The 16,481-nt window shown below is 40.1% G+C and overlaps 1 protein-coding gene across 1 annotated transcript; it reads left to right on the top strand.

The window, feature by feature from the left end:
- Positions 1-7,683: 7,683 nt before the first annotated feature.
- On the top strand, positions 7,684-8,352 carry LOC126595470 (uncharacterized). Its single transcript, XM_050261754.1, has one exon. The coding sequence runs from the start codon at positions 7,684-7,686 to the stop codon at positions 8,350-8,352; it is 669 nt and encodes a 222-aa protein (XP_050117711.1).
- The last annotated feature ends 8,129 nt before the right edge of the window (positions 8,353-16,481 follow it).

The raw sequence follows: 16,481 nt of genomic DNA, 5'->3' as shown, positions 1-16,481 counted from the left end.
AGGCAACTTACCTTGCTTTCTAAATTATCCTACAAACTCCGCAATCTGCCCAATTTGCTTCCCCATTTGGTCCACCCTTTTGTCTTGGTTTTGCATTGCTTTGGCTTGATTTTCTTACCCCTGAGACAAATTGGTAAGTAACTTAAGAAGTGTGTCATTATCTAAAGATGTACCTGAGGTGTTTTGGGCAGGTTGTTGTGGGGCTTGTGTTGGTGCGTATTGCTTGGTATAGAAGCCCAGAGGTTACTGCCTAAAGCCTCCTTGTTGTTGGGGTTGTTGGGGCTCTCTCCACTTGAAATTTGGATGGTTTCTCCAACCTAGATTGTATGTATTAGAATATGGATCGTTCCTTGGCTGGTTGTGGCCTTGAAATTCAATTCCATTGGCGCTTTCCCATCCACCATTTTCAATCATTTGAGGGCACTTTTCAGAGGCATGTCCTTGGATAGAACACACACCACATACACTTGGTTCTTTCATCCTCATTCCTTCGGCCATTTGAGACATAATGGAAGTAAGATTAGCTAATTGCGATTGAATGTCGGATGTGGAACTTACCTCATTCACTTGCTGCCGTGGGGTGTCCCTTTGACCAACGCCTTCATATTGTTGAGCATTCAATGCTCGGTTAGCAATTAAGGTCTTGGCAGCCATGGGTGTTTTGTCCACCAAAGCTCCTCCTGCTGAGGCATCTAGCATTTGGCGTTCAATTGGTAGAAGCCATTCGTAGAAATATTGAAGAAGAAGCTCCTCCTTCATCTGGTGCTATGGACATGAAGCAACAAGGGTTTTAAAATGCTCATAGTAAGTGGGAAAGGATTCACCTTAGTTTTGCTGAATGCCACTAATCCTTTTGCGTAGTAGAATGACTCGAGAAGTTGGGAAAAACTTCTCCAAAAATGCCCGTTTCATAATTTCCCATGATGTGACAGTTCCGGAGGCTAGCTCATACAACCAATCTTTAGCCTTTTCTAAGAGAGAAAAGGGAAAAGCCTTAATTTTCAGAATGCTCCCATCAACATTCACAGGGGTCATGCTTGAACAAACAACCTCAAACTCCTTTAAGTGTTTATTAGGATCTTCCATGGACATCCCTTGGAACTTAGGAATGTGATGCAACAAACTTGATTTCAATTCAAACTCGTCCATCTTCCCTAGGGTAGCCATAGGGTATTGGATGCATAGGGGGGTGGCATTGTCCAATCCTGAAGCGGAAAGCTCCTTGATTGTTCGATTGTTCGCTGCCATGTTGGGATCTTCCTCTTTTTCTTCAAGTGGATGTTCTTCAAACGCAGGTTCAGGAATAGGTGAGTTACGATCTTCCTGATTCCTATTCCTTCTCAAAGTCCTCTCAAAATAGTCGTCAAAGTCCAAGATATGCTCACGAATCGGATGAGAACTCCGAGTCATAAACTAGTACCTAAAACAAGAAAACAAACAAGGTCAGGAACTAACATAAAAACACACGAAAATAAACAAAAAAGAAATAACAAGGGATTAGCAATGTTGCTAATCCCCGGCAACGGCGCCAAAAATTTGTTGCAAAAATTAATTAACACACAAATTCAACCCTCTTGTATCAATTGTAGTATAGAATGTAAGTAGGGATCGTTCTGGATCGGGGATTAGGAGGGCTTGCTAATAACCTCTAAACTGACTTAAAAACATATAAACAAAGTTAAAAACACTAAAATAGACTCAAAGAATCCAAAACAAACTCAAAGAACTCAAAACAAGCTAAAAACGCTCAAATCTGCCTAAAAACCACAAACTGGGCAGATTTAGATTCTAACACACTTTTGGACGAATTTTGGTTTTAACTTGGTTCGAAATACTTAAAAACACAAACTAAATCAATTTCTAACTAATATGACTTAACAAGGTAAAGGGGGTTTTGGTTTTGACGAATTTGAAAACAAAACAAGTAAATTAAAGAACTAATGAAATCTGCACGAATTTGAGTAAATTGAATGGATGGAAGGCTAGCTAGGAGGTTCTTCTCCACACATGCCACACTTGCAAACAAAACGATTTCCAGTTGCTTTTCAATAAACTAGAAATTCTCAAGGCCCCAGATTAACTGTGAATTGCACTAATTAACCCTCAGATTTTCCTAATTTCATTGAATTAGATGATTGCATACAACAACCCAAAGCATTCCCCACAAGTTCCCTACATGAATTGCATAATAGAGATACAAGCAAGAATCATTAAGTTCTATGAAAATCATAAACATTGACGAAACACTTGTAACTATGAATTGCATGAAACTTATGCCAAGAATTTACTTAACACGGTTGTGACGAGCAACCCTTACTACTTGTGAATATAAGTTCATAACGATTAAGTGAAACTCCCTTATATCCTAGCATCAGATTTATGCATGAAAATTAAGCGTGCACTCTCAACCAACACACATAAATCAGTTTTAATTCAAATGGATAAGTAGATTGAATTCATAACTTATGAATCACAACTGAAAGTAATCAAATCATATTGCAAGCATGAACATGGTTTCGAATCCCCCTAGCTAAAGGGGGTTTAGTTACTCATAATTGCAACAAAATCAGAAAATAAGTAGACATTGAAAGCAAGAACGAAGTACATCTAAAACGCTCCAAAGTTTCAAGCTTGAAATGCCAAGGACCTTCGTTTTCACCACCTTGTTGCAGCACAAGTGTCTAAGGATGTGTATGGATATATGGAAAGGTTATGAATGTATTTAGGAATGGTGAATGTCTCGGCCAAGGGAAGGGAGTGTATGGAGTTGTGTTTTGAGATATATGGGAAATGAATGGATGAATGGATGGTGCTCACCTCCATGGAATGAAAGTGTAAGTGTATGGAGTTGTGAGGTGTGAATGTAGTGTCTTTGGATGGATTTTTTCTGATTTTCCTCCTTTGTTATGGTGAAGGGTGGATGTATTTATAAGCTAGGGAGATGACCACCATCTAATTAAAGTGGTAGTGATGAGTGTTGTGGTAATGAGTGGATGTAGATGGATGTTTTGTAATGAGTGGATGTAATGGGTGTAGTGGATGGATGTTTGGTAATGAGTGGTTGTAATGGGTGTAGTGGATGGATTTTTTCTGCTGCCCATGCCGTGCCTTTCTTGCTGTTTTCTCTCTTTATTTCCACATGTACCAGCTGTTACTCTTGTACACACATGCTCTTCATCATTTCAGCTACCAATCAACACCTTTTCTGCCCATGTCGTGTTCCTCTTTGCATGTGTGTGTGCTATCCATGTTTCTTCCATGTGCCGTGTTCATGTTCATCATTTCAGCTAGCAATCAACACATTTTCTGTCATCACATGGTAGCTATGATGTTTGTAGTTGTAGGTCAACACACTTGCACACACACATGCTGATTTCTAGCCTTCTAATCTTCAAAAACATCCATCCTCATGTCTCCATGCTTGCACTATCCAATCTTGGCCAAAAAATGCTCCAAAATGCTCAAAATAGCACTTTGTTGCCAACTTTGTTATTTGAACCTACAAACACATGAAAATAGCTTAAAGTACTAAAATAACTAGAATTAAACTAAGTAAATGCCAAGAAACAAGCTAACTAAGTTGCATAAATATGCTCCTATCAATGCTTGCATATGGAGCACTGCATATCAAGTGGATGACATAACGAGGATGGGAAAATCAACTGTTCTAAAGTCCCTGATGCGGTTTTACTCCGCAATCGAAGCCCTTTATACCAATGAGTACCTCTGAACACCCACGCCAAGGGACCTGCCAAGGCTGCTGAGGAAGGTTGAGATGCGAGGCTTCCTTGGCATGATTGGAAGCATTGACTGCATCCACTGGACCTGGAAATACTATCCAAGTGCATGGCGAAGAGCTTATGACAACAGAAAAGGAGCCAAAAGTATCATTTTGGAAGTGGTGGCTTCATTTGATACATGGATTTGGCATACATTTTTTGGTGTTCCAAGAGCTCAGAATGACCTAAATGTCCTTGCCTAATCTCCAGTCTTCCACGAAGTGCTGCAAGGAAAAGCACCCAGAGTCACATATTAGGTCAATGGCCATAGATACGAAGGACTGTACTACATTGCAGATAGCATTTACCCAAGGTGGGCAACGTTTATCGTTCTCTATAACATGATTATGGAAGATGAGTATGATTATGATGCCGTCGATGAATACGAACCAGAGCCAGACACAATGAACAACTCAAGAACACGTATCTATTGTGCTCATGACACCACAAAAGATCCTGTGCAACACAAGCGATTGGAACGGGATGGACGTTACAGTCAATTGATCGTTGAGTGGTACACTTCAATGCAAGAGCCATACTGGCATTGTACCCGTCAAAGTGACTTGATTGAGCACCAGTGGGGATTGCAACAAGGTGAAGATAATTAAAAGGAGTTTGTGGTGGAAGAATAAATTCTTGGTTTATTTAGGGCTTGTTTGGTATTATTGTTCTTAAAAAAAAAACTGCTTTTGTTGTGCTATGAGAATAAGCTCATTTTTGCTGCTTCACGTTTTCAGCTTTTTTTTCACCAAAAACTGTGAAAATAAGCTGTTTTTAAGTGTTTACCAAACACCTTTTTGAGCTCAGCTTTTTTTTTATACCCATTTTTTTTATAAAAACACCTCAGTACCAAACCAGTACTTAGTATATATATTTTTTTAAGTTTATTTGGTGAGTTTATGTAATTTTATTTCGTGTGTTTTTTTTAAGTTTATTTTGTGAGTTTATGTCATTTTATTTCAAGTGTTTTTTTTAAAGTTTATTTGGTGAGTTTATGTAATTCTATTTCATGTGTTTTTTAAGTTTATTTGGTGTGTTTAAATAAAGTACTAAAATATTTAAAAAATTACATCTATTACTAAAAATAAATAAGAAATTACATAAAGTACTAAAAATAAATAAGAAATTACATCTATTAATAAAAATAAATAAGAAATTACATAAAGTACTAAAAATAAAGACGAAATTACATAAAGTACTAAAAATTAAGACGAAATTAAATAAAGTTCTACAAATAAATACGAAATTATACAAAATGTGGGATAAGACAATATTATAAAATGTGGGCGTAACACAAATAAATAAATTAAAATATTGATGCAGGAGGAATACCTATAAATAAATAAAAATATTGTCATCTGATCTGCTAAACTTGTCCCACTACGTAAATTATTGGAAGCAATCAAGAGTGTTTTTCCAACAAGTGAAGGATATGTTGAGTTTTTTCCAACGCCCTTGAAGACCTTGACTACTTCTGGCGTCTTTTCCATGCCTAGCGCAAAACGCTTCCGTAATTTTACTCCACATTTCCCGCAACTTCATCTCATTACCTGTAATCGAGTCATGAGTAATGTGAACCCACCATTAACACAACATAAGATCTTCGATGAGCTTCCACATAGCCATTTTTTTCACACAAAAAGTATATGAAAGCTTTGGTAGAAAGTGTTGAAAATATTGAAATGTGGTGTAAAGTGGAAGATGAGGGTTATTTATAGAAAAAAAAAATAATTTTTTTTTAAAATTTTTCATGTGTTTTTTTAACAATTTCTAATATATTTTTTTTAAATTTTAATTTAGTTAATTAATCTGGATCGTTGGATTTGAAAAAGATTCAAATCTAACAGCCCATATGTTGACATGTGGCCAACGGTCATAATTCTGACCATTGTGCCTTTTTAAAAAAAAACAATTTTCGGGCGAAACATGTGGATTGTTGATCTCTGGATTGAACGGCCTAGCTTACGCCATAGGTTTGTTCTCGGCCCAATACTCTTCCAGAAGTATTATGGGCCATCCAGCCGTCATAGGCCGACCAATCAGGTTGCCCAAGTCCTATTGTGAGAAGGATTGATTTGGATAAGGGCAAAGAGGTTAAATACTAGTACACCGAGGGGTTTCAAAGCTGAAGCCGCTGAGAATTAGGAAATGAATCTAGTTCATTATTGAACTTAGTTCAGGAACCTATTGGAACTAGGATTGGCCGAATCATAATCAGATTGGGATAAGGAGTTCTAGTTTGAGTACATCTCTGGTTCGACCAAGAGTAGGTTCATTGCTATAAGTAGATGAGGGAGTGCATCATTCAAGCCTTCTCCAATTCAACACACAAACTGCCCTGTGCAAACTCTCGCTCTGCGGGAAACCTCTTAACAACCTTGAGATTTTTATTTTCTTTTTCTCGCCGACATATCTTAAGTTTGGATAAACAACACTATGAAGGCAACCAATGGCATTTTCAGTTTGGATAAACAACAATGTTGCCGTAGAATTAGCCGACCGCATAGCACCTTCAGTTTGGATAAACATCATTACGTCGAGGCCTACTGGTTATCTATCCAAATCTCGGTCAAGAAGGATTTTCAAGTCCTTATTGGCAGAGGTCGTCTCACTAGCCTTCTCGGCGAAGTGAGGTGTTATATATTACTGGGCTCGGCGTATTGAACGCCGAGTTGTTTTATGATTGGATATTTACAAGTAAGTTTTAGAGTTCGGCATTCTGACGGCCAAACCACATTCACCATCAAGACATACATCTCTTTTGAGTACTTGTGTCTGTATAATTTGGTGCCAGTTCGCCGTGCTTATACTCTTACGAATATAATCACCGTGACTGAACCCGGTACCTACGATCCGTGACTTCGCAAGACTAGCAGCCTTGTCTTCTGGCTGTAGAACTCGAAGGTCGAGATGTGTTACTTCCTCAGTCGCAGTCGCAAGATTGAGAAGTTAGCAACGTGCTCAACACAACATCAACATATTTTACTCCTCTGCTGAGCTTGGCCGACGATTTAGCACGCCTTGCACACAACTAAAGGATGTAGTTAGCTTATTAATCACTCGGCCTGCACGCCACGTAGGTTTGGTAGTTTTAGGATTAACATGTTAGCACGCCCAGTGTGACCCAGTGCTAAAAATACGAAGTTCATGACCATTGAGAGACGGTCAGTAAAAAAGAAAATAGTCATGGGAAAGTCAACGACCAATTTTTCCAGTCCAGAATCCAGGACAATATGACTTGTCACAGGCACAAAATCTTCCTGCTACCGTGACACTTGAGGTTGCGAGCGCGACATGCCAAGAAAAGGAAGTTTGTCTTGGCAGTCAGCCTCACAATGCAGAAATCCCTAACAAAACCAAAGGCATTTTCATTGAAGGATAATAGAAAATGGGGTGTGCTATCCACACACCCCTTTTTACTTCTCTCACACCCCTTGTTAATTTATGTCCTTTGATCTTCTTCAATTCATCTGATCCGACGGTTGAAAATTAAAAGGTTGTGAGAGAAGTAAAAAGTGGCGTATGGATATCACATCCCATAGAAGATTGCGATGAAGATGGTGGTGAAGGTTCTGATCCGCCAACTAGGTCGTTTCTTAGAAGAGGACTCGAAGAGCAATCTCGGCAAGTTGAACAGATTTTCAGCCGAGAAGTAAAATGAATACTTGAGGTGATACATAGTAATAGTGACACACACAACAAATTGCTCGAACTGTTGGTTAGTAAAGCCTACAAAGGTGGAGCCCCTAATCATTCCCAACAATTTCCACCTAAGAATAATCCATTACCAACAATAGAGGCTGAAATAGGATCTGCCCGGTCCAAAATGATCGACTTGGAAAAAAGAGGAGGATTAAGCAATAGATCAAAGATAACATCCATAGATATGATCAAGGTCCAAAGAATGATCGATTCAGCCTTAAAGAAGGGGCCAAAATTTCCAAAGTTCATTCATCCATATCCCATCTTCGTGGAAAAATTCAAATACCCCAGAGGCTTCAAAATTCTAGACTTCAGCCTTTTTGCCGGAGAATCATCTCTATCGTCGATAGAACACGTAGCTTGGTTCACTACTCAATGTGGGGACGTTAATAGCGATTTTCATAAGCTACGATTGTTCAACTTTTCGCTAACCGGCTCAGCCTTCACGTGGTATATCAACCTCTCACCTAACTTCATCCAGAGTTGGGAGGAATTAGTCGAGAAGTTTCACGAGCAATTCTATCAACCAGAGATGGATGTGTTCATGTTGTCCTTGGCTAGGATGGCTCAAGCCTCTGACGAATCACCAATGGAATACCTTACGAGGTTTAAGTTGGCCAGAAATTGGTGCCGAGTACTTCTCGCTGAGGTCGAGTTTGTTAAGATTGCTCTAAACGGCCTGGATGTAGAATACAAAAAGAAGTTCCTGAGGGCCAACTTCTGTGACATGTACGAATTGACCCAGCACGTCGAGCAATATGATTATTTACTTCGAGAAGATAAGGTTTCAAAGTCTTCGTCCCAGGGGACAATCTACAAAAACCCCACGGTCAGTTATGTGTCAGCCAAAGGAGAAGAATATGCAGTATAGAAGTGGCCGAGATAGTAATCGACAAGCCGTATATATGTAAGGCGTTGGCTCAAGCCAATCCTAAAGATGCCAAAACTCACTTGGCCTCTGATGAACCCTAATAAAAAAAAGTTTATACTTTCGACGTTACTAAAGCTGACGCCATCTTTGATCAATTGCTACTTGCCAAAATCATCAAAATTCGGTCGAGGCACAATATCCCCAAGGCCGAAGAATCAAAAGGGAAAATATATTGCAAGTTTTATAATTCAAACAAGCATACGACAAATAATTGTGTTGTATTCCGCAATGCCATTCAAAGCTAGATCGACAATGGAAAACTTAAGTTTCCTGAGAAGCAAATGATCATTGACACCGATCATTTCCCTACGGCATTAATAAGCATGGTAGATGCTCGATTATCCAAGGACAAAGGGAAAGGGAAGGACGAGTTTATGCCAATGCAATTCGTCCAAAAAACAAAGCTCTCGACCATGATTGAAAATCGATTTATTATCGAACGAGCCACCCTAAAATTTGATAGGGCCGGCTATTGTCGAATCAATGTCGGACTCCAGAAAAGAACAACCTGATGGGCCAATAGTTTTATGTGGTCAATGCAAGGCAAACATCATCTTAATTGAACCAAAAGAAAAGCCACTTCGAGTCGAGCAACCACAACAGACGCCCATAGCTGGGACGACACCTCAAAAGACGTTTGATAAATACTAACGCCACAAGGTGTTTGATAGGCTTGGCCCTTAAGTACAGGATGGCAAGCCACCCTCAGCTCAACTGTGTCTAGATTTCGACACGCCGTTTTACAACGAGGATTATTATGCACGTAACTCTGATAGTTCATGTGCTTCAGCTAACCAGTGTACCTTCAAACCACCTGAACCACGTGATCAACGTTAGTATACCTATAACTCCCCAACCAGCGTGTATACCGCGTTATCCAAATCATAAAACCATCGGTGCCAGAGAATAGACTGCATGGCTCGCCGACAAGCAGCCCTGGATGCCTTAGCTACAAAATGGCAGCTGAAGGGAACGGCCGGTAAAGAGGATGGTCGACAACCCCCAACGATTATGACTGAGTTACTCTAAGGGAAGAAGGTAATCAATCACGACTTTGAAACCACGATTGAAGAGTCAGAAAAGTGAATCAAACTTCTCCTTCAGCCTCGGGAAATAAAAGCTCGTCTTGAGCACTTTCGGGAAGAAGCCAAGAGCAAACTTCCTCCACTACCACCCCATGAACCACTCATTAAGATACGATGAAACCTCTATCCGCCATTTCTCGGTGAGGCTTTAAAATAAATGCAGGAGTTCCATAAGAAGTATTCAGCAAATGACTTATACGACCTCCCAAGAGCGTGGCAGGACACTCTTGATTTGGTTCTAGCTTGTCTTGATGCCGAGTGTATTATCCAAAAAACTTCGGATCCAAGGATGAAGGCCAGGTACCAGCATATACATAAAGCTCAGGTCCTCGGCTTTACTGTTGATCCATATACTGGCATCGATATTGCCGAGCTTCCCTTTTCTCTCAAGGACCTCCAATATTTGCGGTACCACTTCGAAGCTGCTTCCATATTCGGCTTTACAATCGATGAAATGGAACGTGTAGCATGGCCGGATGCTTACCTGGACACAAGAGACGCTCACATCACATATGAAGAAGAGACTCGCAAGGCATCCCACAAGCAAGGCCAAGTTATAACACCGACTGAATCCAAAGTCAATGTACCGAACGAGGAGGTTCAATTAGTATACCACAAGAGCATATCCCTGTGCTAGCCGAAGATAGTCCTACAGATGATGTCCATGAACAAGCTACCCCGCTCGAAAGGCCAACTCTCCCAAAAAAAGAACACGACCTAATAGGTCCCTCGGTCCTCAACAATATGGAAATCAGTGTGGTCCATGTCTTACCTGCCGAATTGTAGCCAACCATGTCCCAACAAAATTTCCTGGCTAGTGACGTGGTTGTTGAAGAAGCCACACAAGTCAAATTTATGGCTACCGACTAGTCTGCGCTGGCTACAAGAGAGAATAAACTCCAAGCAGCTTTTAGCGAATTGTTTCCACGCTATCCGTCGGTTAATCTGCGTCACTTGAAACCATTGTATGTCACGGCTCATATTGAAGGATACCTAGGCTCTAAAATTTTCGTCTATTACGGAGCTATAGTCAACATCATGCCCACCTCAATCATGAGGGCATTACGCCGTTCAAACGACGAACTTATTCCATAAGGTATCACGATGAGCAATTTTCTCGATGATAAATCCTAAACCAAGGGTGTACTTCCGTTAGAGGTAACTATCACAGGTCACAATCATATGACCGTATTTTTCATAGTCAACTAAAAGACCGAGTATAATGCCTTGTTCGGTTGAGATTGGATTCACCAAACGGGCTGCATCCCATCTTCATTGTGCCAAGTTCTCATCTTCTGGGATGGTAAATCAGTTGTGGTTCATCCGGTCGACAATCAGTTGTTCAAAGCTAATATGATTTTAGCTCGATACTACGACGATCATGTCAGCTATATCACATTGCAAGACTTTAACGAGGACGGTCGGCCTACTAGGATCTCAATTTAGAAAGCCATCGAGGTTGGCACCAAGACCGTTCACCAGGATTCGACGAGTTAGCTAACCTCATGACCGATCCCGATGTTTGACACCAAACAAGACGAACATCGGGTCGCGATTTCATCTACCATGGAATGACTGCTAGCCTACTGGTATACTATCCCCCTTTGTGATTCTTGACCGATGTACAACTCAGCATAAAAGATGAACTAGTTTGACTTTTAAAAGCCTGGTTTATTCGAACCGCTCAATGCATCGAATGGTTGGCGAATATCGTACCAGTGCTAAAGAAAATCGACATTCTACGCATTTGCATCGATTTTTGTAAGTTGAATGTGGCAACCCCTAAAGATGAATATCCAATGCCAATTTCAGATTTGTTAATTTCCTTTGCCACTTCATTGCTAATTCGGCAGGAAAGATAAAGGTGTTCTCCACGTTTTTGAAACTCAAGGTATCTGACAAATTCGAATGGCGCGAAGAGCACCAAGATGCTTTTACACAAATCAAGGTTTCCCTCACAACCTCACTCGTACTTGTGCCTCCTCGACGTAGTAAGCCTTTCAAGTTGTATATTTCAGCGGCCAAGGAATCCATTGGTTATCTTCTTACGCAAGACAACAATGCTGGGCGTGAGCAAGCTATCTTTTATCTCAGCCGAAATCTTAATTCACTAGAGATTAATTATTCACCCATCGAGAAGCTCTGCTTGGCCTTGTTTTTCGCCGCATCAAAACTTCAGCATTACATGTTCCCATTGGTTACTCAAGTCATCACCCAGACATATGTTATTTGTTACATTCTCACTCGGCCTACAGTAAAAGGTTGAATCGGGAAGTGGACAATAGCCCTGTCGGAGTTCAGTCTGCAATACATGCCCCAAAAAACCATCAAAGGATAAGCACTAGATGATTTTTTTGGCCCAGCATCCCTCTCCTTATGGTTTCGGGGGCAATGACGTCGAAATTGGCACGGTGGAAACACGTGACAATTATTGGACGATGTACTTTGATGACTCTAGTACCTCGACCTCGGCTGGTGTTGGCATCGTCATTCAATCCCCAGATCACTACCGCTGGTATTTTTCTCTTAAACTAGATTTCGATTGTATAAATAATTAGGCTGAATATAAAGCCCTTATCATCGGCCTTCATGTCTTTCACGACTTAAGAGCAGCCCGTGTCCTCGTCCTTGGTGATTCAGAACTTGTGATTAACCAACTCAATGGCACTTTTTGTTGCATGAGTTGTACTTTGGCGCCCTATCATATAGTTGCCAACTATTTGGCTCAGTCATTTGAGGGAATCACATTCGAGCATATCTCTCGTGTTCAAAACACTGACGCAAACGAATTGGCACAACTAGCCTCCGGAGCACAACTCTTGGGGGGCAAACTAGGTCAAGTAATACCAGTAGTACGACGACCACACTCGACCTTGGTTAATCATCAAGTTCTTGAACATGATCGCGTGATCCATACACGAGTCATATCCCTACCTTCATTGTTGGAACGAGAGGGTCGTGTAGATGTTTGCGCTATCAAGACATTACCAAACGATTGGAGAAAGTCAATTATGCAATACCTTGATAATCCCACGAGCAAATACGACCACAAGATAAGGGTACATGCCATAAATTATGTAATATATCAAAATGAGTTGTACCAAAAGAGTGAAGACGGCCTGTTATTATTATGCCTCAGCCCAAAATAAGCAACCCAAGCTATTGCGGAGGTACACGAAGGAATATTCGGAACGCATCAATTCGAATGAAAAATGTGCTGGTTATTTCATCGACACGGTTATTTTTGGTCGAATATGTTAAAAGATTCCATTGAATACGCACGAAAGTGTGTACAATGTCAGATGCATGGACCTGTACAAAGAGTCCCGACCGAATTGCTTCACTCAATTACCAAACCATGGCCGTTCAGAGGATGGGTCATGGATGTAATTGGCAAGATCATGCCATCTTCCAGATCAGCAAAACATGCATGGATACTCGTAGCAAACGATTATTTCACTAAATGGGTCGAGGCAAAGTCATATGCTGAGTTAACCTCGAAAGGGGTTTGTAGTTTTGTGGAGGAAAATAGTGTGACAAGATTCGGTGTACCAGAAACAATTATAATAGACAATGGCATAATTTTCACAATTGATCGGTTTAAAGAATACACGGCAAGTTTAAAAATTCAGCTAGAATAGTCCACGCCTTATTACCCACAGGCAAACGGACAAGCCGAAGAAGGTAATAAAGTCTTAATTGGTATCCTCGAAAAAATGATTCAAGAGAAGCTTGGGATATGGCATTTAAAGTTAAACGAGGCATTGTGGGCGTATCAAACTTCACCCTGATCAGCAATAGGGACATCCCTATATGTGTTGACTTACGAGCATGACGCAATGTTGTCAGTCGAGCTAAGTATAAATTCGTTACGAGTAATAAAAAAAAAGCAGTTTGTTTAGTGCCGAGTATAATCAGGCCGTGAGGCAAAAGTTAGAGGACTTGGAGCAAGTTCGTCTTGATGCCTATAATTTGTTGGTGGCACAAAAAAAGATCGCCGAGCGAGCTTATAATCAATGGGTCAAACAAAAGACGTTCGGCGAAGGTGAGCTAGTTTGGCAAACTGTGTACTGATAGGAATTAAAGATCCTAGTGTTGGAAATGTGCCCTAAAACCAATCATATGATGATACTTTACGGACATTTCACATGTTAAACTAATATAGTTAAATTTAAAGGGCAAAGATTATTGTTTGAAGCCGTCTTATATAAATGTTATACGTTTAAACGATAAGTCCAAGGAATATGTAATTGGGAAAATGAGATCTAAAGAAGTTAGATTCATGAGACTATTCTCTTTCGTATACATATCCTAAACGTTGCTGATCATAGGATTGCCAATTAGGCATTGATAGTCCGTTAAGATCAGTACGTGCTATGTCTTCTCTTAGGGAGAGTGACTGGTCTCGAGTCATTGGTGTGACTGACACCAAGACAAGTACGTAGGTGCTCAATAGAGAATGAGTTCACTGAACGCAATCAACAAGGAGTTCTCATACTCATGTCACATGAGAACTCATGGTTGGGATAATGCAAAGTAGTCCTTTAACCTGAGGCATCATAGTTGTCTTGTGGTTAGGTCCTTGATCTTTGACTATGTCAAAGTCACTCCATCCGAGGGTGTCCACAACATAGTTGGGGTTAAGCCACTTAGCCATGGAGGCAAGTGAATGCGCAACAAGGGATCTCTAACCTTCAAACTATTTGAGGGAGAATACTATATGATATGATTAAGAATCTCTGGCTAGAGTATGAATGAGATTTAGGAAGTCGTTCCAAATCACATTCAAGGTAATCATATAAGTAAATGAATCACATTGGATAGTAGACATGAATAAACTATCAAACCAAACAATGTGGTCAAGAGTATTGTATTAGAGAAAGACTGTATTGCATTGTAATCCTAAACTGAATATGTTCTCCGCCTCTTCTGATTAGCTTGGGTAACCATGACATACTGCTAGGCGTCACTCATGGTTTGTGGAAGCCCTAAACGTGTATAATCACTAAAGGGAGAATTGAAAGTAAGTTTCAATTCACAATCGACTTGAAAGAGTTCTAATCGCCCACTGCCTCGCTAAAAGGAACCTAATGGATCGTATACCGTGTAAGGTAGAGATTGAAGAAACAACAGAGATGAGTAAGGATAAGTAAATGGTTTAATTATTTATGGCTAGGATTAATTAATATGTTAATTAATCAAACGAATAAGTTCGTTATAGACCTCGGGTTAGTTTTGGGCCGCAAGGCCCAATGGGATTTGAATGTCAAGCCCATTAACTCAAGTTGTATGACAACTTGAAACCACAAAGGGCTTGAAAGCCCAATGAACCATAATGGCCGGCCATATAGAGAGGGGTAGTGAACGTGACTTAATTGCAAGTTTGCCACTCCATTGTGAGGTGGTATAAAGGCAACTGATAGGAGCATATTTATGCGACTTAGTTAGCTTGTTCTTGTGCATTTATGTTGCTATTTCTTAGTCAATTATGTATTTTAAGCTATTTTCGTGTGTTTGTAGGTTCAAATAACAAAGTTAGCAACAAAGTGCTATTTGGAGCATTCTGGACCAATTTTGGGCCAAGATTGGATAGTGTAAGCATGGAGACATGAGAATGGACGTTTTTGAAGATTTGAAGGCTAGAAATCAGCATGTGTGTGTGCAAGTGTGTTGACCTACAACTCCAAACATCCATCCATTACACCCATTACATCCACTTATTACCAAACATCCACCCACTACACCCATTACATCCACTCATTACCAAACATCCACCCACTACACCCATTACATCCACTCACCCGTTACATCCACTCATTACCAAACATCCACCCACTACACTCATTACCAAACATCCATCCACTACACCCATTACATCCACTCATTACCAAACACTCACCCACTACACCCATTACTTCCACTCATTACCACAACATGCACCACTACCACCTTAATTAGATGGTGGTCATCTCCCTAGCCTATAAATACATCCACCCTTCACCATAACAAGGGGGGAGAAAAAGATCCATTAAAAGACACTACATTCACATCTCACAACTCCATACACTTACACTTTCATTCCTTGGCCGAGAGAACACAATCCACCCATCCACCATTCACTATAACTCACCTATATCCATCCCCCACCATAATTTACCACTCATCCATCAAACCACACCTTGTGCCGCAACAAAGTGAAGAAGGAGGACCCTTGGACGTGCTTGCCATTCAAGTTGGATTGTTGGAGCATTTTTAGGTGTTTTCATTAGGTGTTTTCATTCTTTTGTTTTCAATGTCTAAATTTGTTTATCTTTGCTTTGTGAGTATGAGGAACTAAACCCCCCTTAGCTAGGGGGAATTCAAAACCATGTTCATGCTTGCAATATGATTTGATTGCCTTCAGTTGTGATTTCATAAGTTGTGAATTCAATTTGTTTAACTGCTTTATTGATAAATTATTCCTATATGTTTATTAAGAGTGCACACTTAGTTTGCATGCATGAATATGATGCTAGAGTATAAGGGAGTTTCACCTAATAGTTACAAACTTATACTCACAAGTAGTGGAGGTCGCTTATAAACGATCGCGTTAAATAAATTCTTGGTAGGAGTTTCATGCTCATCATAGTAACGAATGCCTCGTCAATACGTATAGTTTTCATAATGCTTAATGATCTTTGATTGTATCTTTATTGTGCTGTTCACGTAAAGAACTTTTGAGGAATGCTTGAATTGTTGTATGCGCTTTCCCATCCAATTCAATAACTTAAGGAGAACCTGAAGGTTAATTTAAGCGAACTTAATTAACCTGGGGTGTTGAGTTTCATGATTGATCGAAAGAACAACTGAAAATTGGTTTATGTGCAAGTATGTCATGTGTGGAGAAGAACCTCCTAGCTAGCCTTCCATCCATTCAATTTACTCAATTTCATGCAGATTTCATTAGTTCTTTAATTTACTTGTAAATTCGTCAAAACCAAAACC

Source organism: Malus sylvestris, chromosome 13 (assembly GCF_916048215.2).
Source record: "Malus sylvestris chromosome 13, drMalSylv7.2, whole genome shotgun sequence".
NCBI lineage: Eukaryota > Viridiplantae > Streptophyta > Magnoliopsida > Rosales > Rosaceae > Malus > Malus sylvestris.
The sequence above is the reverse complement of the archived record's forward strand: the minus strand, read 5'-3'. Positions and strand labels throughout refer to the sequence as shown.